The sequence below is a fragment of the Chelonoidis abingdonii genome, chromosome 3, assembly GCF_003597395.2.
Source record: "Chelonoidis abingdonii isolate Lonesome George chromosome 3, CheloAbing_2.0, whole genome shotgun sequence".
NCBI classification, from domain to species: Eukaryota; Metazoa; Chordata; order Testudines; family Testudinidae; genus Chelonoidis; species Chelonoidis abingdonii.
In genome coordinates, this window is record NC_133771.1 from 62,096,835 (window position 1) to 62,121,495 (window position 24,661).

The following is a 24,661-nucleotide window of genomic DNA, read 5'->3' on the forward strand; positions in this document are numbered from 1 at the left end:
CTTCCCCAGTAGAAGGAAATAACTCAATAATTGAGGAAACAATCCAGAGAAGGACGGCAACATAAGCAGATAACATCGGACTGAAAATCGAAGCCGGAACAAGGAAGACAACAATAGCAGCCCACTGTTCATGGCAGGGATATGTAAAGCTGCCCCTTGCGCCACTCTCGAATGAACAAATCATTAGATTGGTTAGAATACTCTGCAGATCCACGTTTCACCCTCGCCTAGAAAAGCCATCAGGAGGGCTACTCAACTTAGCTTTCAAAGCATACGATTTTGGTTGGTAATTTCTGTCCAAGAAGCCTAGGGCTTGCCTGAGTCACGTGTTCCTGCTGTTGTAGTCACCTCTCACAGCTCTGTTCATCTTCTCACAGATTACCTACCGTCGTTGTGAGATCCTACCAAGTCAGATTTCTCGAGCCTGAATTTCTGCCCCAATGGCTTATGGCTCAGCCACGCCATGTTGTTGCAGAGTACGACGAAAGGACATGGCTCACACAAACAGACTCAAGTGCCCCTATGATTATCGTCTGGAGCCCACTACATCTAAGTACTCTTTTTCCTCAATAATATCATTGTCGATTACCTGAAGGGACGCGATACAGGGGGAAAAAAAGCGGAACGAACAAACTGAGAAAAGCCTCGTCTGGAGCCAAGAGCGAGAGACAATGTGTTTTCTCCAAGGGAGTCTGCTCTTGATATTTTTTCCAAGGGTTGGAGACAGGAACAAGTGTGGTGGTGGTTTTAGTAAGATTACACATACGCTGCTGCTGTCACGTATGCACACACAAATTGGGGCTGCGACCATTCGCACAACTATCTATCTTTTCCTGACAATCCCTGCTGTGCCGATTAGGGAACAGAAATCAAAGTTCTTGTTTGTTAAATAAGTAAATAAATGGAAAATCTCAAATGAACTGAGTTCCCAGTGTCTGGAATCTGTTAATGATTCTTGTAGAAAAATGTGGAACACATAGAATTATTTGTAGGGTATCTATTATCCAAAAGAAATTTGCATATTCCTTTTTGCAACAGTTCATTGGCTATCTCCTGTAGGACCTGCAGGAATTATACTCAGAGCAGGGTGTTGTATCTGCTATTTGACATGTCCTTGATGCCTCTTCGAAATTGAAGATGACTGGCTTGAGATTTATAAACTGGATTGAGCAAGGAGGAATTTGCCTCATAACTTGAAGAAAAAAAATTGCAAATGCTTTCTTGGGCAGGTCATAAGACATGTCTTTCAAGTTGTGTGTTTGTATATCAAACATTTTGTTTCATTCTTAAATGATTAGTTGAGAGCAAAAACTAAAATGGAAACCATACAATGAAATGGTTCCACCTATTTAAAATTTTCTGCTTTACTGGGGTGGAGCCAGATCTCCTGGTGTTCAAGTATGCTGCAAGTAATCCTCCTGGTCATATGTAACCTTTGTTTTACCAGCTCTAAAAGCTTTCAGTTATTGTTTTATTATTCTCCTGTACAGCTTTTTAGGTGTGAAGGTTGTTTAGACTGATTTTGAAGCAATTCAAGATTTTTTTGCCATGCCCTCTGTCATTGTTCCTTAGATGCCACTTCTCTGAGATAGATGGGAAGCCAGGCCTGAAAAGAATACATTTGGGCACTTCTCAAATCTTTATATATCAGCAATAATCTTAACACATCCTTTATTTCAGAGAGAGACAAACTACTAAAATAAAATGCCTAATGAATAGTTAGGACAGTTTTTTAAAAAAAATTCTGTCGTCATTCTGAGGTTTGCATGGATTATATAGATCTGGAGTTGCTGGCATGCATGTAATGCAAACAGGGTCCAATAACTAATTCTATTGACAGGACAGATGGCCCCAAACATTTCCTTTGATCTCTTTGATGGGGAAAAATGAGAGTGAGGAATATGAATACTTGGAGCTCGAGTGTAATAAGTTCTGTTTATATTTATGAAGAAATGTATTGATTGTATTTTTAGTTCTTAGACCTGAAGACTGAGGTCTAACCCACATGTTAGACGCAGCAAATTTAACTGAGTTCTGCTGAAAGATCAACCGACAGAGATGATTATTTTATGTTGCCTCATGTTAATAACTGAAAGTTCACAACAAACTGGGAGAGAAATGGAAGCTGGGACCTTTAAATTTCTTTGAGGCTGAGCTTCATTATGAAGAAACATAAGTCTGTCATTGTAATCAAGGGGTATGTGTACACGCCAATAAAAAAACCCATGGCAACAAGTCTCAGAGCTCAGGTCAACTGGCTTGAGCTGCAGGGCTCAAAAATAGCAGTGTAGATGTTCAGTCTTTGGCTGTAGCCCAGACTTTGAGACCCTCCCCTTACAGGATTTTAGAGCCTGGGCTCCAGTCGAAGCCTGAATGTCTACACTGCTGTTTTTAGCCCTGCAGCTCAAGCTCTGCAAGTCTGAGTCAGTTGAGCTGGATTCTGAGACTTGCTGCCACAGCGTATGTGCGTGTTTGTTTTTTATTGCAGTGTAGACATACCCATGTAGACCTTTTGGGAATTAAGATATGGTGGCTCCTGTAATTTTGTTTATGGCTAAAATCTATGCTCTTAAACGTCTGAAAAATATAGAATGCTTCAATAAAAAGGGATGTAGAAAAAAGCAACTATTTCAGAATACCTTTTTGCTGATGTCCTGTTTTGAGGAAGGTTAGAAATTTAGGAAGTGTATCCTTTAATGTGCTACTAGTACCATGTAAAATATGTTCTTGTTTTCTTAATGCAATGTTATTTTCTCATACCTGTCTCCCCCATCTTTACTTGTCACGTGTATGCTATCAGTAAGGGTATGTCTACACTACCCGCCGGATTGGCAGGTAGTGATTGATCTATCAGGAATCGATTTATTGTGTCTTGTCTAGACGTGATAAATCGATCTCCGAACGTGTTCCCCATCAATGAGTGAGTGGCAGCTGTCAATTCCACACTGCGAGGACGCGAAGTAAGTCGATCTAAGATACATCAATGTCAGCTACGTGATTCTTGTAGCTAAAGTTGTGTATCTTAAATAAATTTCTCTCTCCCCTCCTTCCCCCCTTGTAGACTACACCTAAAAGATAAATATGCATTGTTGACCTTAGGATTTTGGAGAAGGTTGAGGTAATTCTTTTAAGTGATATCCACTCTCTGCTCCACGCCCCAATAGTTTATTCTCATTATAAACAAATAAGCAAAGGACTGTCATCAGGCTCTTGTGCTGCAAAGAAGGAAAGAGCCTCTTACGCTTGCATCTATGCATAGTTGTCAGTCGGGCTTGCTTTTTTTTCATTCTGCATACAATTTTGGACATGTTTGCTTTTGGCTATTGTTATGTGCTCCTTGTAGTAATTTTTGTAATTGGCAGAAGACTAGTGTCAAGGTTTTTTTCCCCCACTTTGAACTTTAGCGTCCAGAAAGTGGGGACCTGCATGGACCCTTCTAAGCTTAATTCTTAGTTTAGATCTGATAACGCTGCCACCAGCCAAAATATAGTGTTTGGCACACTTTCTGTTCCCCCAAAACCTTTCCTGGGGAACCCAAGACCCAAGGGGTTTGGGTCTTAAAACCAGGAGCAATAAACCAACTCCCAGACTTTCCCCTCCCTGGGTTACCCTGAGAGGCTACACTGATCCAAACTCCTTGGATCTTAAAACAGAGAGGAATTAACCTTCCTCCCCTCCTCCTTTTCCCCCACCAATCCCTGGTGAGTTCAGACCCAATCCCCTTGGATCTTAAAACAAGGGGAAAAAATCAATCAGGTTCTTAAAAAGAGAGCTTTTCATTAAAGAAAGAAAAAGTAAAAATTATCTCTGTAAAATCAGGATGGTAAATGTTTACAGGGTTTTCAGATTCATATAGACTAGAGGGACTTCCCCCCAGCCTGAGATTCAAAGTTACAGCAAGCAGAGGTAAAAATCCTTCCAGCAAAATACACATTTACAAGTTAAGAAAACAAACATAAGACTAATCTGCCTTCCTGGCTAATAGTTAATATTTTGATCTGTGAGAGACTGATTCAGAAAGATTGGAGAGTCTGGTGGCATGTCTGGTCTCTCTTTTTCCCAAGAGCGAACAACCCCCAAAACAAAAAGCACAGACTTCCCTCCACCGAGATCTGAAAGTCTCTTGTCTCCTGATTGGTCCTCTGGTCAGCCACGTTTACTGAGCTTCTTAACCCTTTACAGGTAAAAGAGACATTAACCCTTAACCATCTGTTTATGACACACACCCCCAAATCTCAGACAGTGTGGAACCACACTGGCGGTGACTTCTTCCTAGAACTTTAGAATAAACAGATTAATAAACACATGCGTCTTTACATATACTACTAATTATGTAAAACTACAAGATTTTCCACATTTCAAGGACAATTTTTAACCATTTGATTCTGGGAAACTTTGACGGGAAGGTGCATCAGCTACTTTGTTAGAAGCTTCTGAAATGTGTTTGAATTTCAAAATCAAAATCTTGGAGAGCTGAACTCTATCGAAGCAGTTTTTTGTTGTTTCTTTTGGCAATATGAAGCCACTTCAGTGCAGCATGGTCGGTGTGTAGTTGGAACCGCCATCCCCAAATGTATGGGCGTAGCTTTTCCAGGGCATACACAGTGGCGTAGCATTCTTTTTCACTGACTGACCAGTGGGTTTCCCTCTCAGACAGTTTCTTGCTGAGAAACACGACAGGATGGAAGTTGTGATCCGATCCTTCCTGCATTAAAACTGCTCCCACACCACGCTCAGATGCATTTGTGGTTACTAGGAATGGTTTGTCAAAGTCGGGGGCCCTTTGAGCATAGGGTCAGATATGAAGTGTCGCATTAAGCTGGGTAAAAGGCCTTCTGACAATCATTCAGTTCCACTAACTGCATTTGCTGGGGACTTTTTGGTCAGTGTCTGTTAGTGGCAAGTGATTTGGGGGGCTGTAAGCTGTACAAATCGCCTTTAATACGGCCAAGCTAGAAGGATTGGACCCTGTTCTTTGACTTTGGGAAGCACTTTTGGATAGCTCCACCTTGTGCTGTAGGGGTTATGTTCCTCGACCCAACCTGGTGTCCCAGGTAAGTCACTCTGTTTTGGCTATGACACTTTGTGCCTTAACAGTTGTCCTGCCTGCCTGATGCGCTCAAAGACTTTTTTCCAGTGTTTAGGTGTTGGGCATGAATCAGAAAAATGAGCCACCTCTCGAGGTAGGCAACTGCATTAGTCTCCATTACTTAGCTAGGGGAACCGAATCTACAAGTCTTTTGGAAGGTGGCGGTTGCATTCGCAGCCGAAAGAAGCGCATCAAATTTCATACAACCCTGCATGGGTGATGAAGGCTGATCTTCTGGCGGTTCATCTAAGCGGTACTTGCCGTACCTGATTAAGTCTATTGTAGAGATGAACTGGGCTGTTCCAATTCTCCAATAGCTCATCGGTGCGTGGCATTGGATAGTGTGACGGTACGCAGTTACAGCTTTAGCTTACGGTATCCACGCAAAGAAGCTATTTTCCCATCTGTTTGGGTACCAGAGCTAACTGAGATGCCCATGCACTGGTAGATGAGTGGAACATACCCATCGGTTAGCATGTTTGGATCTCTGTTCTATAGCAGCTTGGGCATGAGGAGAACCCGGTGGGTGGGGTTCTAATTGGGTGAGCATTACTGTGTCATGGAGTGGTATGCCCGTCAGTCCGTCCTGCGGTGGCTGAAACAATGGGGACGAAGTAGTGCACAGCTTCTTGATCTGTTGCCGCTGCAATCTCAGGGTTGTGGAGAGGTCACCTCTCCCGCCACTGTCACCTTTTTCTTTGTAGTAGACACCTTCAGGCCACCGGACATCTTCTCCCTGTGGCTTTAAACTGACAAACCTTTAAGTTTCTGAATAGAAGGGTTTGAGAGAATTAACATGGTACGCTTTAGGCTTTAGGAGGAGGTGGGAACGCTATGAGGTAGTTTAACGGTCCAGGTGGTTCTGTGACCGTGAATGGCCCTTCCATGACGCTTCATTTTATGGGCCTGTTGCGCCTTCAAGACCATAAACCTGGGTCTCTCCTTGAAGGAACGCTCTCTGGTACATGTTTATCATACCAAGGCTTTTGCTCTTCTGAACATCCTTAGGTTTCTTTCAGCAAGCGCAAAAGAGTGTGGGAGTGCTTTGTAGGTGCTTACAAAGTCTGAGAATGTTAGTTCCTGGAGAGGCGTAAACCCCTCCCAGTTGCTGCCTTCACCAAACTGTAAATGCCCTTAACCTCGTGGCCATACACAAGTTCAAACAGTGAAACAACCTAAACTGGGATATAATATGGTACAGCCCGTGTAGGCAAAAAGCAACTGCTGCAACACTAGGTCCAATCATTGAGTGTTCATTTACGAATTACGTCTCATGGCCCCCAAAGTTCCATTAAACCTCTCCACCAGGCCATTGGTTTGATGGTGGTAAAGCGGTGGCAACCAAGTGATTCACCCCATGAGTTCCCACAGATCTTTCATGGTCGCCTGCACGAACTTAGATCCTGAAATCTGTAAGGATTCGGAGGCCAACCTACCTGGCAAAAAATGTCTGCCAAGCCTGGCCACACAGTTTTAGCCCTGGTGTTGCTTAGAGCTACTGCTTCAGCCATCGGGAGTGCAAAGTCCAGCGAAAGTCGTATGACTGCTTCCTCTGGGGTCCTTTTTTGGGAAAGAACCCAGAATATCCACAGCTGCTTGCTGAAATGAGACGTTCAATTATGGGGGGGCTTCTACCTGGTCTTGGGGCTTTCCTCTCTTTGGCACACCTCACCAGACCGGACATAGACTTGGCAACGTCCTTGCCCATCGCCTCCCAGTGGAAGGACTTCCCCAATCGTCTTGGGTTCTGTTCACCCCTAGCATGGCGCACTGGGATGATCATGGGCTAAAGCTAAGGGCTTTCCCCGGTACTTAGTTGGAACTACCAACTGTTTTTTGAGGATCACAGTCTTCCGGTGTGGTCCACCAGAAAAGAAGTCTCCTTTATAATAAAGTCATTATTCTACAAGAAACCAGATCGTTAGAAAGAGCTGAGAGGCAGTGGGGTGCTCAGTGCCGCCACCCAAGCTTTCTGAGGCTGTCAGCTGCTTCTATGCTTCAGTCTGGAACTTCCCTTGAGGTCTGGAGACAGCAGTTCCTCCCTTAGACTGTGGATTGGGCATGGTCCCTCCGGAAGCGATGTAGGTGATGGGGTTGTTTTCGTTGTGGTGAAACCAACTTTCCGCTGGTGTACTAGGTGATATTTCAGGCTCTGGCTGAGCCTCTTCAAGTAGGTTGCTCGGCTGCTTCTGCCAGTTCAGGCCACCGCTGGCGCCCTGCTGGCGTTGGGATTGCGAGATGGGTTTGCAACGCTGACGTCAGTCTTGGCAACGGTTTTGTGCTGTGCTTTTCCAAAGTTCCCGGGAACTGGATGCACTTGTGGCTGTGCCATCGTTGGCAGGGATTCCGGTCCACCACCTCTGTCTTGTGGTCCCTGGTAACGCAGACGGGGCCCTGTGGACGGCTCAGGAAAGAGAATGGGTCTTAGAAGCTTGCCTGGCTTGGTGCGTTGGTAACCATTCCCACCTCTTTGCCCGCTTCAACCCTGGTTGGCCAAGTCTTCCCCAATAGCAGGGGATGGATAATTGTCATAGACGCAAAAGTTCCACATCCCTGACCAACCTTTTGTATCTGAACAGGCAGTTCAGCGTGGCAAGTTTACAGATTTTGACATGAATGGGTAACTGTCACTTGGGCCTCTGGGTTGATGAATTTTGGGGTTCCACTAAGGATTGTGGATAGCTGGCACTTGTTGCCGCCATGTCTCTCTCAGCTAATACTTCTTTCCGCGACTCTCAAATATCCCTTCGCTCCGCAGGGTATCTGAGAGCATCTGGTCTGGGGGATCTTTGGTGTGAGGTGTGTAATGAAACTGCACGTCGTTGCGTTCTTGGGGCAGTTTGGCCATTTATATGTCCAGTTCATACAATTTAAACAATGCCCAGCTGATGGTCACTGGGCCGAGGATGGGTTGCTGGGATGGTGAAGTGACAATAGGAGTCTGGGGCTTTCCTTGGGTTGTAGGTGGGTCTTGCGTTGCCCTCGGTGATATTCGCTCCCCTTGCTATTAGCTTTTTTTCTTTGCTGGCAACTTCCTCCATCTGGCTGCCATCTCCCCTCTCGTTACAGTTTTGGGTTTTCCCATCTAGGATAGTACCTTGTCTGTTTCCTCAGGACACCTCTAGAGAACTGCTCCATTTTGCATGAGGAAGACAGCTCTGGCAGGAGAGTTAGCATTTGCTCGGTCTCCATGGCATCCAGTCTTTCAATGTGGTAGGACCCTGTTGGGTAAGATGACACATCGGTTTCACACCTTAGGGCTTCTGAACCGCGATGGTCATGCTCAGGTGTTAGCCTCATTCTGATTCTAGGCCTTTGTTTGAAAAAAGTTTATAATCGTCGTGTGTTCCTTAGGCATTTCAGCCGCCACCCTCATGCAAGGGTCCACTAAGCTGTGGCCTCAGCCTGTCATGTACGGGTCCTGTAGAAGATGTTATACCCAGGCAGGTCGTTTCAAATTTTCTGAGGCGGCTAGTGTCATCACCTGCCTTGTAGGTGGAAATTTTCTGGGATGGGAAACAGTAACCTGGAAGAAGGATTGTTAGGTTGGCTGGAACATCTGGCTTAGCCTTTCTAATTCCAGTTCATGCTTTCTCTCTCTTTCCATCTCTCTTTCTTTATTCTAGCTCTTTTTGTTTCCTTTCATCTCTCTTCCTGTGGGCAGCCTCTTTGCTTGTCCTCTTCTTTTTGTGGGCCTTCATTCCCTGGCTATTTCTGCATTAATTAGTCATCTGTCTTCTTATTCATTGTGTGTCTCTCGTGGCTTTCTAGCCTGCCGTTCCTGTTTAAGGGCTTCCTTGGAACTCATTGTTCCGCTTTTCTTGTGCTGGTGCCCCCTCATGCAGCTTACTTGACTGCTTGTTTACAGAGGTTTTCTAACTAGCTATGTCGAGAAGCTAGAAGAAAGAAAAAAAAATTACTTGTAAATGCCCTTTTGCTGGCTGTCTGCTGTCTCACAGCTCGGGCTCCTTTACAAAGACCTTTTTGTTAAAAACTTAACCCCCTCTACCCTCAGGCTGCCTTCCAGCAGCCAGAAAGGAGAGAAAAATAACTCACTGGCTTTGGTTCTTAAAAACAATCCCTCTAGCCTGCTTTCCAAGGCAGCCAGAAAGGAAGAAGAGAGAGAAGAAAGAAAAGAAGAAAAAAATCCTACTGGCTTTGGCTTTTAAACCCAATCCCACCGCTGTGCCACCATGTCAAGGTTTTTTCCTCCCACTTTGAACTTTAGTGTCCAGAAGTGGGGACCTGCATGGACCCTTCTAAGCTTAATTCCTAGCTTAGATTGATAAGCTGCCACCAACAAAGTATAGTGTTTGGCACACTTTCTGTCCCCTAAATCTTCCCTGGGGAACCCAAGACCCAAACCCCTTGGGTCTTAAAAACAGGAGAAATAAACCATCCCCCCGCCTTGCCCCTCCCAGACTTCCCCTACCTGGATTACCCTGAGAGGCTACACTGATCCAAACTCTTGGATCTTAAACAGAGAGGAATTAACCTTCCTCTCCCCCTCCTTTCCCACCAATCCCTGGTGAGTTCAGACCCAGTCCCCTTGGATCTTAAACAAGGGGGAAAATCAATCAGTTCTTACAAAGAAAATTTTTACCTTTTCTTTCTTTAATTAAAAGCTATTCTGTAAAATCAGGATAGGTAAATGTTTACAGGGTTTTCAGATTCAATAGACTAGAGGGACTTCCCCTCGGTCTCCCAGCCTGAGATTCAAAATTACAGCAAACAGAGGTAAAAATCCTTCCAGCAAAATACACATTTACAAGTTAAGAAAAACAAACATAAGACTAATCTGCCTTCCTCTAGTACTTACTGTTTTGAACCGTGAGAGACTGATTCAGAAGATTGGAGAGTCTGGTGGCAGTCTGGTCGCCTCTTTTTTCCAAGAGCAACACCCCCAAAGACAACAAAAAGCACAAACAAAGACTTCCCTCCACTGAGTTTTGAAAGTCTCTTGTCCCTGATTGGTCCTCTGGTCAGCGTTCAGCCACGTTTACTGAGCTTCTTAACCCTTTACAGGTAAAAGAGACATTAACCCTTAACCATCTGTTTATGACAACTAGATTTAACTGTTATCCATTATAACTGTCCAGTACATTGAAATGTGACAATGGAGCAAGCTTGATGACGCCTTGCCTTGGCTGAGTGCAAAGTTTAAGTTAGGGAGCCTGCAGTATACTGTTGAATGTCATTTTAGTGTTCAACTTATTTTTAATTGTTGTTCAGCACTAGATGATATGAAACGTGAGTTCAGTGATACATACTTTAAAATTTGTATGATATCAGAAGTATAAATATGCCATGATAAAGTTGAAAAAGGAAGATGCATAAGAGATCTAATTTTTTTCCCCCAAAAATTATTATGGCATGCTTTAGTTATGTCCAGAGATCTTGAATTTTCAAACTAAGTAGCTTGGTCGAGCACTTAAAAAGCCACTTCACCTTTGATTTCTTGGGAGGGTGTGTGTGTGCCGGTGTGTGTATATATCTAATACTTGTACTAAGCCTGTACTTTCTGTTGCATTCAGATATTCAAATACTATCAAATAGTTTTACAAACAGTAATGTCAAATATGACACAAGTCAAGGCATGTTCTGGTTGGTGAGATAAGGGGATTATGAAAATAAAATGATAATAGGCTCAAATCATTCCAGTAGCAAAACTGTTTTATACCTTTATATCTCCTATATTGCATTAATATATTATAGTTCTAGTTATTGCTAATGTTAGTGATAAGTGAAATATTCAAGGTATAGCAAGCTAACTACATAATGCCAAGTGATATCTCACATATGCTTTTGCCTTACAGGATTACACCTTAACTGTTTTGGTTATACTGTGAATCTTTTGCCTTTTTAATTTCTACCAAAACAAGTCAAACAAAAAACCCACACATTTTTTATAAATGTGTAAAACGTACTTTTTGGTTCAACTTACATGCATATTAAAACACCAACTTTGAAACGGAGTTGCTGCACAAACATACTTGTCACAGACAGAAGCAAAGAAATAAAAAGTTAAGGCACATACCATTACATGTTCTCCTCTTCCACCCCCATGCACATATCCTAAACTATCACAGCATCCATATGCTACATACCACATTCTTATCAAACTACTCCCTCTACCACCCCTACTGCATAACGCTATCATCAAACTGTCACCACCCAACACTATAAGATATGGATGTTTGGTGTAGTTGTTTGGTAAAAAGGATGCCAGAAGGCATTGTAGATAAACAATGTTAATCAACAATAGAAACCCTGAAAAAAATTCAGCCAGAGACAAATTTTAGACACTTGCAAGTAAACATTTATTATTTAGAACCAAACAAACTACATATAAAATTCAAAGGACTGGAGTGGGCAAGGGGAAGGGAATTTATGCTACATGCTAAGCTCATTTCAGAATTGCAAGCTAATTGTGTCACAGTCAGCACCTTTATAATTTTTCTTCGGTTTCCCCATTCAGTACCAGAAACCTCTAACTAACTCATCAGCACCGTAGTGGAGCTGTACGGTTAGCACAAGCTGAGTAAATGAACATTTCATCATTTTTATGTACAGAATATACAGAGTTCTTATTCTGTTTAACAGCAGCTTCTGCAATATTAAAAGTAGACAAAATGGTAAAGTATTTTAAAGTGAAGAAATGCAAAAGTTAAGATAGTGTATACACATTTATCTTTTCACATGGAAAATGTGAATTTTCAGAGGGTTGAATGCTTGTTTCTAAAACTAATCATAGCAGGGGGAAAAGCAGCAAAAAGGGAGGAAAAAAATAGTAGTAGCCATCTATACCTGCAAGTTTTTAGCTGCTAAAAAAGGGGATTGAGGTTGGAAAGACTTAGATGAGTTTACATGAGTGTAGCTAGTACTCTGGCAGTCAGATTTAGGTAATTAATTTGTCTGTATCAGAACAATGAAAAACAGATTTCAGTGTGTGTAGTATATAATAGGAAAAGCTGTTAACTTTCTTAATTCAAATATATATGTCTTTAGAGTGCTAAAATTAATATTTCTGAGTTTTGGTGAAATGTATAACATTGTCACAATACATTACCATTTCTGTCAAGACTACAACTTCATTAATTTTTTTTTCCAGAAAAGAATACCCCCCTCATTTTCAGAAGATAGAAATTGACGCTATTAGATTATCTCGGCCTCATTTGGTGGGTAGGTATCCTTAGCATTTCATTCACTTTAAACTAAGAAGTAAGTCTTTATTTTTGTAACTAAAAAACTGCTTTGAACATGTCTGTGCCAAATTCTATAATCACACCTATGTGAATCTGTAGTATCTCCATTGATATCAGTAGGATTTCTCTGTGTATGAAAGCTGAATTTGGCCCTTTGTGTGGACTGACTTATGCAATACATGCTGTCATATTGTTGTGAATTTCACTTTTTAAAAACTGAGATCGAATTTGAACTCCAAATGAAAAAACTAAACTATCAGTGGTTGAAATGGTATTTCTGTAACACTGCAAAAGTGTAGTATATGATGTATCAAACAAGTAAGAATCCCTGCACTGAAGAGCTTAGCTTTGTACAAAAGAGAATGGCAAAATGTCTTTGTAGCTTTATATTCTTCATGGAGCAGCATCTTGAAGCAGGAGACTAAGGGATGGATTTGTTTTTTATTTAACTATAGTAGTAATTGTTTTGTAGTAGCACCCAAAAATCCCACTCAGAGTTGAAACCTCATTGTACTAAGGGGTTGTGCAAAGAAATAGGGAGATCTGAACCCTGCCCTGAAGAGATTACAGCCTAATTTTGAAACAAGACTCAACTAGTAGCAGCCCAACAGACTGGGGATGGGGGAGAAGTTGAGAATCAACAACTGATTACCATGGTTCTTTGTTCGATTCCTTGTTAGAGCAACTGGGGGCTGCTCTATCACCAGCTGAGTTTTAGGGACCATATGCCAGCTGGGGGAGTTGGAGTACATTGCTCTTTAGCCATGTTCCCTTTCCATTTTTGACTCACCCCTCTACGTTAGGGGGTGAAAAGAATGTGGTGTGGGAGCTGGTGATTTAGACCTGTCTGTGCCTGATATGGACTTCCCCATATCAGGGGAATTCTCAGTAGGGAACTGTCAGGTGTTTGTTCCCTTTGCACTGAGTAGACAACTTAATGGGATTAGAACAGAGCAGAGTATATGCCCTTAAGTATTGGTTGCGGCCCCTTTAAACTTTCTGAAATAATGTTCCGCGCACAGGCTGAAAAGGCTGGACACTACTCAAATAGGAAGAGAATCCAGACTAATAGTAACTATTGATAAAGTATTTTTGTCATGCCTTGAAATTTTCTATAAGTTACTTCAATAAACAAAAACCTAGGCATACTAACACTTCAAGAGTCAATAACTCCGTGTAGATTACTTGAAATATAAATTGCAAGGTCTATGTAAAATTTATTAGCTATAGCTAAGCAAACTTGGAGTGGAGGAAAGAAGATGGTTTTACTTCCTAAATATGCACACTTTTCTGAAAAATCTACATATTTCATGGCTGGTAATTCTTTAAAAAACTTTGTGTTTCTCAGTGATTTACCTTTTGTTCATGCTGGTTTATATGTTTAGTGTCCTGAGACTGAGTGTAACAGATATCATGATGCTTCTTAATGGATGGATAATATTAAAGGAAATGCAGAAAGAGAAACAAGGAGTTGTAAAATATGAGAAAAGAGGAGTGTTAGATACTTGAATGTCAGAAGTGATGGATAAATCAAGAAGAATCAAGAAGTGCCCTTTCAGTTTGGCTAAGAGGAGTTTGTGAATCAGTAACTGGTTAAGACAGGAAACGAAGGGTAGCAATAAATGGTAAGCTTTCAGAATGAAGAGAGGTAGATAGTGGTGTACCCAGGGATCTGTATTGGGGCCAGTGCTGTTCAACATATTCATAAAGATCTGGAAAAAGGGGTTAATAGTGAGGTGGCAAAGTTTGCAGATGATACAAAATTATTTGAGATAGTGAAGTCTGAACAGACCGTAAAGAGTTCTAAAGGGATCTCACTAAACTGGGTGACTGGGGCAACAAAATAACAGATGAAATTCCATGTTGAGAAATGTAAAGTATTACATATTGGAAATCACACAGAATGATGGGGTCTAAATTAGCTGTTACCACCCACGAAAGATCTTGGAGTCCTTATGGATAGTTCTCTAAAACATCTGCTCAATGTGCAGTGGCAGTCAAAAAGGCTAATTGTGTTAGGAACAATTAGAAAAGGGATAATGAGACAGTAAATATCAGAATACCGCTAAAATCCATGGTATGCCAAAACCCTCAAATACTGCATGCATTTCTGGTCACTACGTTTAAAAAGCAATATTAGAAATGGAAATGGTAACAGAAACGGGCAACAAAAATGATTAGAGGTATAGAACAATTTCCATATGAGGAGAGATTAAAAAAACTGAGACTGTTCAGCTTTGAAAAGAATGATGGGGGAAGGCTATGATAGAGGTCTATAAAATCATGAATGGTGTGGAGAAAGTAAATAAAGAAGTGTTATTTACTCCTTCACTTAACACACAAACCCAGTGTGTTAAATCTGCTTTAAAACAAGTGAAAGGAAGTAGTTCTCCACACATGGACAGTTAACCTGTGGAACTCATTGCCAGGGGATGTTGTGAAGGTCAAAAGTATCACTGAGTTTAAAAAACAATTAGATAAACTCATGGAAGATAGATCCATCAATGACTACTAGCCAAGATGGTCAAGGGCACAACTGCATGTTCTGGGTGTCCCTAAGTGTCTAGACTGCCAGATGCTGGAGTGGATGACAGGAGACAGATCATTTGATAATTGCCCTGTTCTGTTGAGTCCCTTTGAAGCATCTTGGATTTTTCCACTGTTGAAAGACAGAATTCTGGGGTAGATGGACCATTGCTCTGATCCAGTACAGCCATTCTTATGTTCTTGTGTTGCTGTCATCCACCCATATCCTCCTCATCAACATTCTTCTGTGATTTGTGTCTCCTGACTCTCTTTTCCTCTCCTCATAAACTCACTCACACTGTTCTTTGGTGACTTCAGCTTCCATGTTGATGACTAATTTGACCCCTTTCACTGCATGTTTCCTCATCTTCACCTTTTCTTTCCACCTGCAGCCATGGTTCAAGAGTTTGTTCACTTAATTTGCTCTTCCCCTAGCACTGCTCTCTCTCTGTTGTCAAGTTCCACCTCTCTGACCATCACCTGGTCTCATTCACCATCACATATCAACTCCCCTTGTCTGTCACTTGGCTTTTACACAACTTCCAGTCGATCAGGATTGATCTTCTCATCTGCTGTCAGCCTTCTCCTCCCTGCCCTCTCTTCCCATGATACAGTTATCGGTTCTCACCATGCTTCACTCTCCTCCACCCTTAACTCTTTTGCACTTCTCTCCCACAGTAATGTCTGCCTGGGCAACCCTTAGCGCTGGCTCGTTCCCACCATCTGCTTCCTTTGCTTCTGCTCTAACACTGCAGAGCTTCTCTTGTGAAACTCCTAGGACCAGATTGACTTTGTAATGGTGGAAAATCATTCTTTCCTCTTTCAGTTCTATAATTGTCCAAGCTAAGCAGCTATATATCTTCAATTTAGCTGAATCCCACATCCGCAATCCCAGACACCTTTTCTCTACTTTTACTTACTCCTCAAATCTTCTCTACCTTCTGCTTCTACTTCAGTAATTCATGAACGCTAAATCCAGAAGGGAACACTGTGATCATCTAGTTTGACCTCGTGCATAATTCAGACCATAGAAATTATTTTGAGAAAGTTCTGTTTGAGCTAGAGCATATGGTTTAGGAAAAAAAAACATCCAATGATACTTTGAAATTTTCCAGGTAATCTGTTTCAGTGAACAATTATCACTGTTAAAAAATTTACAACTTATTTCCATTTTGAATTTCTCTAGCTTCAACTTATAATGATTGAATCTTTTTATGCCTTTTCCTGCTAGATTGAAGAGCCCATTATCATAAACTGTGATCAGATCATCCCTTAACCTTTTTTTTTTCTTCCCTCCTTTTAAGCAAAATAGACTCAGGGAGGTCAGCCACTATAAGGAAATTTTCCAGTCCTTAATTGTTCTCATGACTCTGCTTTGAATCTTCTCTAATTGATCAATATTTGTCTTGAATTGTGGACAGAAGAAATGGACACGCTGTTGCTGCAGAGGTCACAGTATTGCAGCAGTGCCAAATACAGAGGGTAATATAACCTTTGTTCCTACTCAAGATTCCTTGGTTTATACATCCCTAGTCTAATATTAGCCAAAGGTGCTGACTTCCTAATGTACTGAGGGATGCTCTGGCCCACCCCCACTCCATCCTTTCCCCCAAGCCCACCCTGCCTCTTCCTGCCTCAGTCCATCCCCTCCGTACCTACTATGGGCTGATCTGTGGTTCCAGAAATGGACTCCTGAGTCATCTCAGGACGCATATGTAAATCTGGGGTAGAGATCATCCTCAAATTGAGGGATCGACGATTATGACAACAGCATTACAAACATGACAGACAAGGCCCCCACCGACTTGGTATGGACACTCTTGGGTTCCACCACGCCAGTGGTGGTATTGTTACCCTTGGGCAGCCCATAGGCCCAGCTCTCTAGGACCTCGAGAGTCTTCCTTTATCTCCCTGAAAGGCAGTCTCCCTCAGCTTCCCTTTCTAGACCCCCTTGATCCTCGAGAGGAGACGTTTGAGGAGCAGGAGGCAAGATTGTCTAAAGAAATTACTCCAGCAACACACACATCATCATCTCCAGGTGAAACCGTGATGCGTCCTCCACCATATAGGGCAGACAAATTCAAATGATTTCAAGACCTCACCAAGAGAGTGGTGGACTCGCTTCAGATCCCCCTTGTATTGCACTCCAGATCAATGAGGTGTGATGGGGCAAGGCCAAATGGCTACAGTAAAGTACTGAGAAACAGGTATGTTAGCCCCAGGCTAAACAAATCCCTAGGACCATGGTAAACAAATGGCAGTTGCTCCAGGTTAATCAAGGCACCTGGAGCCAATTAAGACCTTTCTAGAAGGCAGTGGAGATAGCTACTTTAATTAGAACACCTGCAGCCAATCAGGGCAGGCTAATCAGGGCACCTGGGTTTAAAAAGGAGCTCACCCAGTTCAGGCAGAGAGGAGCAGAGGAGAAGGAGTGCGATGAGGAGCTGGGAGCAAGAAGACAAGGAGCTGAGAGTGAGAGAGATGTACTGCTGGAGGACTGAGGAGACAAGCGTTATCAGACATCAGGAGGAAGATCCAGTGTGAGGATAAGAAGGTGTTTGAGGAGGCCATGGGGAAGTAGCCCAGGGAGTTGTAGCTGTCATGCAGCTGTTACAGGAGTACTATAGACAGCTGCAATCCAGCGGGTCGGGCTGGAACCCGGAGTAGAGGGCGGGCCTGGGTTCCCCCCAAACCTCCCAACTCCTGATCAGACACAGGAGGAGTTGACCCAGACTGTGGGGAAGATCACTGAGGTGAGCAAATCTGCCAAGAAGTGCAGGACCCACCAAGGTAGAGGAGGAACTTCGTCACAGAGGCCATACTAGATGCAGCCAAAATCATCTGGCAAATACTGGCCATGATAACATCCACATGCAAAAGGGCAGACAAAAAATATTTGTCACCTCTAAAGACATGGACTTCTTTTTCCCTTCCATCAGCAAACTCCCTTGTAGTAGAGGCTATAAATGAACGTAGCAGACTACTAAACCAACACCTTATGACAAAGTTTGGAAAAGACTGGACTTATTTGACAGGCAGTTGTACTCCTCAACAACCCTGTAGTTCAGGACTGCAAATTATCAGGCCTTGATGGTGAAATAGAATCACATCAATTATGGGAAACTCATTTCCTTTATTGATCATCTCCCAAATGGTCAAAGAGAGCAGTTCCAAGCTATAATTGCCAAGGGCCAGCTTCTGCATTAAATACCGTGGATACAACTGCCTGCTCCATATCAGTGCTGGCAGTAACAATGAGATCGTCATGGCTTTACAGTGGAGGACCTTCCATTTGAGGGATCTAAACTCTTTGTGGAGAAGAGACGCTTCAGTCCACACACAGAAGGACTCGAGCCACATTTCAATCTGTAGGGATCTAAGTACACAGAAAAGAAAGTACAGCAAAGTGCAGACATCACAAAAACCCTAACCAGCCCAGTTCCCACCACCCCAGCGACACTATGAACCCCAGCGGAAAAGACAAGAGATACCAAAACAAAAGTTGACAGCCCCCCCAAACTTCAATTGTACAGCCCTCAACGTGGAAACATCAATTTGGAGACACTGGTCGAGGCCCTAAACTATCATTCTCACTATCAGTTGCTGCAAAACTCAAAGTACATCTCTTCGGACGCCCCCGTGTTCTTTTTCAACAAAACTGGGAAAAGATAACATCAGACAAGTAGGTAGAGAGATTATCTTCAATGGTTATTCAGTCCACTTTACTCCTTATTCACTCATCCTACAACAAAAAGATTCCTCAAGTGTCTGGGTAACTTCTTCCCACAACTCGGATGTCTTACACCAACATGTAGCCTTAATGTGATCCTTGAGTGCCTTAACAAGCCTCCTTTTGAACGCACAGTCACATGCTCACTTATACATCTATCTATGAAGACAATGTTCCTAATAGCCATCACCTTGTCTTAGCTAACTGGGGAATGGCACACCCACCCTTCACCAAAAAAAAAAAAAAAAAATTAGCTATAAGATGACACTGAGACCACACCCAAAGTTCCTCCCAAAGTTTCTCTGCCTTCCATATCAACAGACTTATTCACATCTCAACTTTCTTGCCAAGGCCACACCGTGACAAGAGAGAAGCAACATTACATACACTCTGTCAGGAGAGCTTTGGTGTTCTGTTTGGACAGAACAAAAAACTCAGAAAATCTCTTAAACTGTTCATTTTGTTTGCAGAGAGGTCTGAAGGATCCTCAGTCTCAAATCAAAGGCTCTCTAGATGGATATTGAACTGCATATGACAAAGTTCCTCCTCTGCCTTGGTGGGTCCTGCGCTTATTGGCAGATTTGCTCACATCAAAGATTCACAGCAGCCCTCAGTTTGGTCACTTTTGCTAGTGGCCCAAACTGCCATTCACTCAGTTAACTTCATCACTGGCGAGCATGAGGAAAGGGGAGGAGAACAATCCCTGCAGTCTCTGCATACCCACATAGTGAGTCGAGGGAGAGGCCACGGACTTTCCCCTCTGGTGGGACCCACAGTCCAGGTCAACTCCTCTTGTGTCAAATAGGGAGTTGAGCGCGGGCCCGGGTTCCCCCCTACTCCAGGTTCCAGCCCAGGGCCCTGTGGATTACAGCTGTCTACAGCGTCTCCTGTAACAGCTGCATGATAGCTACAACTCCCTGGGCTACTTCTCCATGGCCTTTTCCCAACACCTTCTTTATCTTCACCGCAGGACCTTCTTCCTGATGCCTGATAATGCTTGTACTCCTCAGTCCTCCAGCAGTACGCCTTCCCACTCTCAGCACTTTGCGCGCCTCTTGCTCCCAGCTCCTCCCATGCCCCTCACTAACTGAAGTGAGGTCCTTTTTAAACCAGGTGCCTGATTAGTCTACCTGTCTTAATTGAGTCTAGTAGCTTCTTAATTGGCTCCAGGTGCACTAATTAGCCTGCCTACCTTAACTGTTTCCAGCAACTTACTGATTGTTCTGGAACAGCCTATTATCTTACTCAGGGGAAAGGGACCTGCTTAATCTGGGGCTAATGTATCTACCTTCTATCACTCTCCTGTAGCCATCTGGCCTGACCCTGTCCCATGCATTACCTATTGCAATTATACCTTCAATCTTCAACCTCCATCTGCAGTTTGAACTCATTCCACAAGATCCGTTTCCTTTCCTGTAGCCTTCATGAAAAACCTTCACATCACAGAAATATGCAGAGCAGCAACTTGGGCATCTGCTCATACTTTTGTAGAACATTATGCGATCACCTACAAGTTGACATCAGATTCTGTATTTGGATCCATGTTTTATATCATCAGTACTAGACTCTACTTTGAGGCCCCAACCCTCTATTGGGGTACTGCTGTAGAGTCATCTACAGTGGAGCACCTGGAGGGACATTACTCAAAGAAGAGGTTACTTACGTTGTGCAGTAACTGTGGTTCTTCAAGATGCATGTCCCTATGCATGCTTCATTTCTCACCTTCTTCCCACAACTCAACACTATCTACTTTAGAGCTCTTATTAAGGACTCTGTGAAGAGAAGGAACTGAAGATGACATTTCACCTGTTCAGCACTAGATAACCTCAAGGCAAGGCATGAGAGAGAGACAGCACATGTGCTACCTAAAATCTCTGAGCTGAGGCATAGGGACTCAGATACGCCTATAGTGGAGCATCATAGTGGGACATCTCTAGAAAAACTAGAGTTACTGCACAAGGTGAGTAACCCCTTCTTCCCCTCTCCTGTCCAGCTCTCCCTGCTATCTCCTATCTCAAACACTATGGGCAACACTAACATCCTACCTGTTGCTCAATCCCATAGCCTGGGTGTCATCTTTGACTCTGACCTAGACCTAGAGCTACCCAGGCTATCTCTAAATCTTGCTGATACTTTCGGCATAACCACTGTAAAATGCAGCCTTTCCTATTATTCCTCAGGTCTGAAACTTTTATCCAAGCTATTACCTCATGTCTTAATTACTGCAATTTTTTCTCTGGCCTTGACAAATGCAGTCTTGTCCCATTTATATCCATTCAAATGCTGTTGGAAAGGCCATTGTCCTAGCCCAGCGGTTCTCAAACTTCATTGCACCGCCACTCCCTTCTGACAACAAAAATTACTACGTTACCCCAGGAGGGGGTACCGAAGCCTGAGCCCACCCAACTGTGTGTGTGTGTGGGGGGGGGGTGTCAAAGCCCAAGTCCCACTGCCCTGGGTGGGTGAGCTGACCAAAGCTGAAGCCCAAGGGCTTTAGCCCTGGGCAGGGGGCCTGTAACCTGAGCCCAGTCGCCCAGGACTTACGATCTCAGGCTTCACCTTTGGCTCCAGATGGTGGGGATTGAGTGTTGGCACTGGGACCCAGCAGGTCTAATGCCAGCCCTGGCAACCTGTTAAAACAGGGCCATGACCCCTTTGGGGTCCTGACCCTTAGTTTGAGAATCATTGTTCTAGCCCAGTGATTCTCAAACTTTTGTACTGGTGACCCCTTTTACACAGCAAGTCTCTGAGTGTGACCCCCTGCTCTTATAAGTGAAAAACACTTTTCAGTATATTTAACACCATTATAAATGCTGCAGACAAAGGAAGGTTTGGGATGGAGGCTGACATCTCGCAACCCCCTACATAATAACCTCATGACCCCCTGAGGGGTCCCGACCCCCAGTTTGAGAACCCCTGTCCTAGCCCATTGCTTTGGCTATGTCACCCCTCTCTTTTCATCCCTCCATCAGCTTCCTCCTCTATTGCAGCACATATAAGCCACTTGTCTTCACTCTGAAGGCCCCTCCCAGTCTGTCCCCACCCTATCTATCACATCTCATTCACTGTTAAGAGGTTGATGTCCACCTCCAGTCAGCCAATAATGCCAGTCTCTATCGCCCACTTGTTAAATTTTCAAACAAGCACCTTTGTGCTTTATGCTGCCCCTCATGCTTAGGAGGAGCTCCCCATAAACATCTGTAAAGCTAACTCATCCTCATTCAAGCCTTCTTTAAAACTACAAAAAAATTAACAGGCTGTTGGTGTGCTGAGACTTCTGCCTATCGTGCTGGTCAGTATTGTTTCCTTGTACACCCCTGTTGGCCTGTCTTCTGTCTCTTTTCTTATACTTACATTATAAGCTCTCTGGGACAGGGACCATCTTTTTTTGTTCTGTGTTTGTACAGCACTTAGGTCAGTGGGGTTCTGGTCCAAGTCCAGGATTCATAGGTAATGTGGTAATACAAATATATAATAATAGTATATCGGAGGTATTGAGTTTCCTTGGTAGGGATCCAGATTATCAAAGGAGAACTTGAGGTAATATGCTTTTTTTACCCAATCAGCAGTGTCCTAATGATTATGCTGGAATTATTTCTCATTTTATGTTAGTATTAACTGAAATATGTAAACATTTTTAACTTTAAATTCTGTATATGAATAGAGTCCCCTTAAAGTCCAATTATTTCTTAACTGAAAATAGATCCTTCTCTAAATGTAAGAGTCAATGATCCATGCAGTTTTGGGGGAGAATGGGACAATCAATACTTCGTTTAAATGGCATGTATATCTATTTTAAATAGTGTAGCCTTAAAAGAAAGTCCTAATGTAAAATAAAATATTATAATTAAATGTAGTGAGAGTAAATTGCACATTTTTAGTAAAATAATCTTGAAATGAGAAGCCATTATTTTTACAATATTGTGCAAAGTAGCCCTTAAAAGAATAGCCTATCTGAAAACATTGTAAACTGGGGCTTTTTTTGCATTAAGGATTTTTTGTGCTAGTGTAGCTCCACCAGTATAGATGAGCTTCACCTTTGTAAAGTAGGGCTTGCACAGAAACAACTTATACCAATGCATAACATCTACACTGGGTTTGTACCAGTGGAAAAACTCCCTATTAAGACAACCCTTGGTATTTCACAATTGTTCCAAGTAAGTGCTCCCATCAGTAGATTTCCTGTGGAAATCACCACATTCTTGGTTGGCCTTGCCTTTCCTCATTTCTGAGGGTGCATTGGCTCTGAGCTTTTCATGGTAAAGCAAAAGCTGTAGGAGTCATGTACTACTTCCTTTTCTTTATTCCTGGCAGAGTTTGCATTGCCAGAGACTGGGTTCTTCTGGTGTGTAGCGAAATTAGCAAGGTGTTTTTCAAGACAAGGTCGCCTGCTAGGAAATAATATTAAAAGTACAGATTTCATTGAGGCATACCCCAGTTCCATTTATAAAATGGGAATCTGCAAATGGTGACTGATTTCTAAAACAAAAACTTCAACGTTTTTCTTTTAGTGTGTTTTTTTTATCCTTTATTTAGAAGATCATTAGTAGGGCCCTACCAAATTCATGGCCATGAAAAATGCATTATGGACCGTGAAATCTGGTCTCTCCCTATGAAATCTGGTTTTTTGTGTGCTTTTGACCTATACTATACAGATTTCATGGGAGAGACCTGTGTTTCTGAACCTGGGGATCAAGGCCCAAAAGGGAGTTGCAGGGGTGTCATAGTATTATTTTAGGGGGGCTGCGGTATTGCCACCCTTACTTCTGCACTGTCTTCAGAGCTGGGTGACTGAAGAGCAATGTCTGTTGGCTAGGCACCCAGCTCTGAAGGCAGCACCTCACTAGCAGCAGCGCCGAAGTAAGGGTGGCCATGCCATGCTATCCTTCTGTGCTGCTGCTGGTGGTGGTGGCTCTGGCTTGAGAGCTGGGCTTCCAGCCAGCAGCCGCCACTCTCCAGCTGCCCAGCTCTGAAGGCAGCTCTGCCGCCAGCAGCACTACAGAAGTAAGGGTAGCAGTACCATCATCGTCTGTGTCCTCTTCCCCTTTTGGGTCAGAATCCCTACAATTAGAACACTGTGAAATTTCAGATTGAAATAGCTGAAATCATAATTATGAAATTTAAAAAATCCTATGATTATGAAATTGACCAAAATGGACCATGAATTTGAATTTGTTAGGGCTCTGATCATTAGCTATTCCTCTGTGTAGTTGGAACTTAATTGGGTATTATGTCTTTTGGTTACAGCTAGTTTTACTTCACTAGCAAAGTTGTCATATGTTTATCATGCCAGTCAGCCATGCAGATATGGCTGAATGGCATGATAAATCAGACAAACATAATATTAACAATAACAATAAAAAAGAGACATAAACAAATAGTCAAAAAAGGAAGGTGGAGATGGAGAAGAAGAAAGGGAAAAAGCTGATAACTCACAGTATGCCAGACTTTCATTCCACCTGATCTATCTCAGCATTCTTTATCCAAATGTATCAAGAAATGGAGTCCAGATGTCTTCAAATTCATATAATGCTCTCCATGTCTATAAGCGCTTTTTTCTTTCACTGCCACTCATACAGGTCAAATGGCATTGCTATATTCTGGGTATAACCCTACTTCTCCATTTTTGTAAATCATGCAGTTGGTACTCATAATAGTCCTCAAGAACCCAAGTTTTTGTGATGGAGTTACTCCCAGTGTAGTAGGTACAGAACCTGCGATATAACTTTCAGCTAAGATTTGGCGAAACCAAGCACTGTTTTCACTCTTGTGTTCACCTCTTTCCATGGCTGCCTGACAGTTGGACCAGTCCTCATAGCATAGGTATCAGAGTTCTTTTTCTTTATTACAGTGCCAGCAAACATCAGAGGACAAGACCCTATCTTGCTCAACCTTTGTGGCATTGAGTAATATTTGAATAGAATCTTCTTTGCTGTATTGGGTGTAGTCTGAGATCACACAGAAGCATTTTTAACATGTAAGTCTGCCACTGGGATTCTTTTATGGGCTGGTATAATTCCCCTTCCTATGCTTTCAAAAGCACTCCAGACCACTAGATTTTTTCTTTGATAATAAAGCATGCATAGTGAACATAAGCTTGGGAAATTATGA

General features: G+C 42.8%; 1 protein-coding gene across 1 annotated transcript in view; it reads left to right on the top strand.

Annotated features, from left to right (window-relative positions):
* Positions 1-24,661, top strand: part of SENP6 (SUMO specific peptidase 6) — a 219,638-nt gene that overhangs the window by 113,941 nt on the left and 81,036 nt on the right. The window contains 1 exon segment of the mRNA XM_075064555.1: positions 12,201-12,271. Coding sequence (XP_074920656.1) covers positions 12,201-12,271 — 71 coding nt within the window.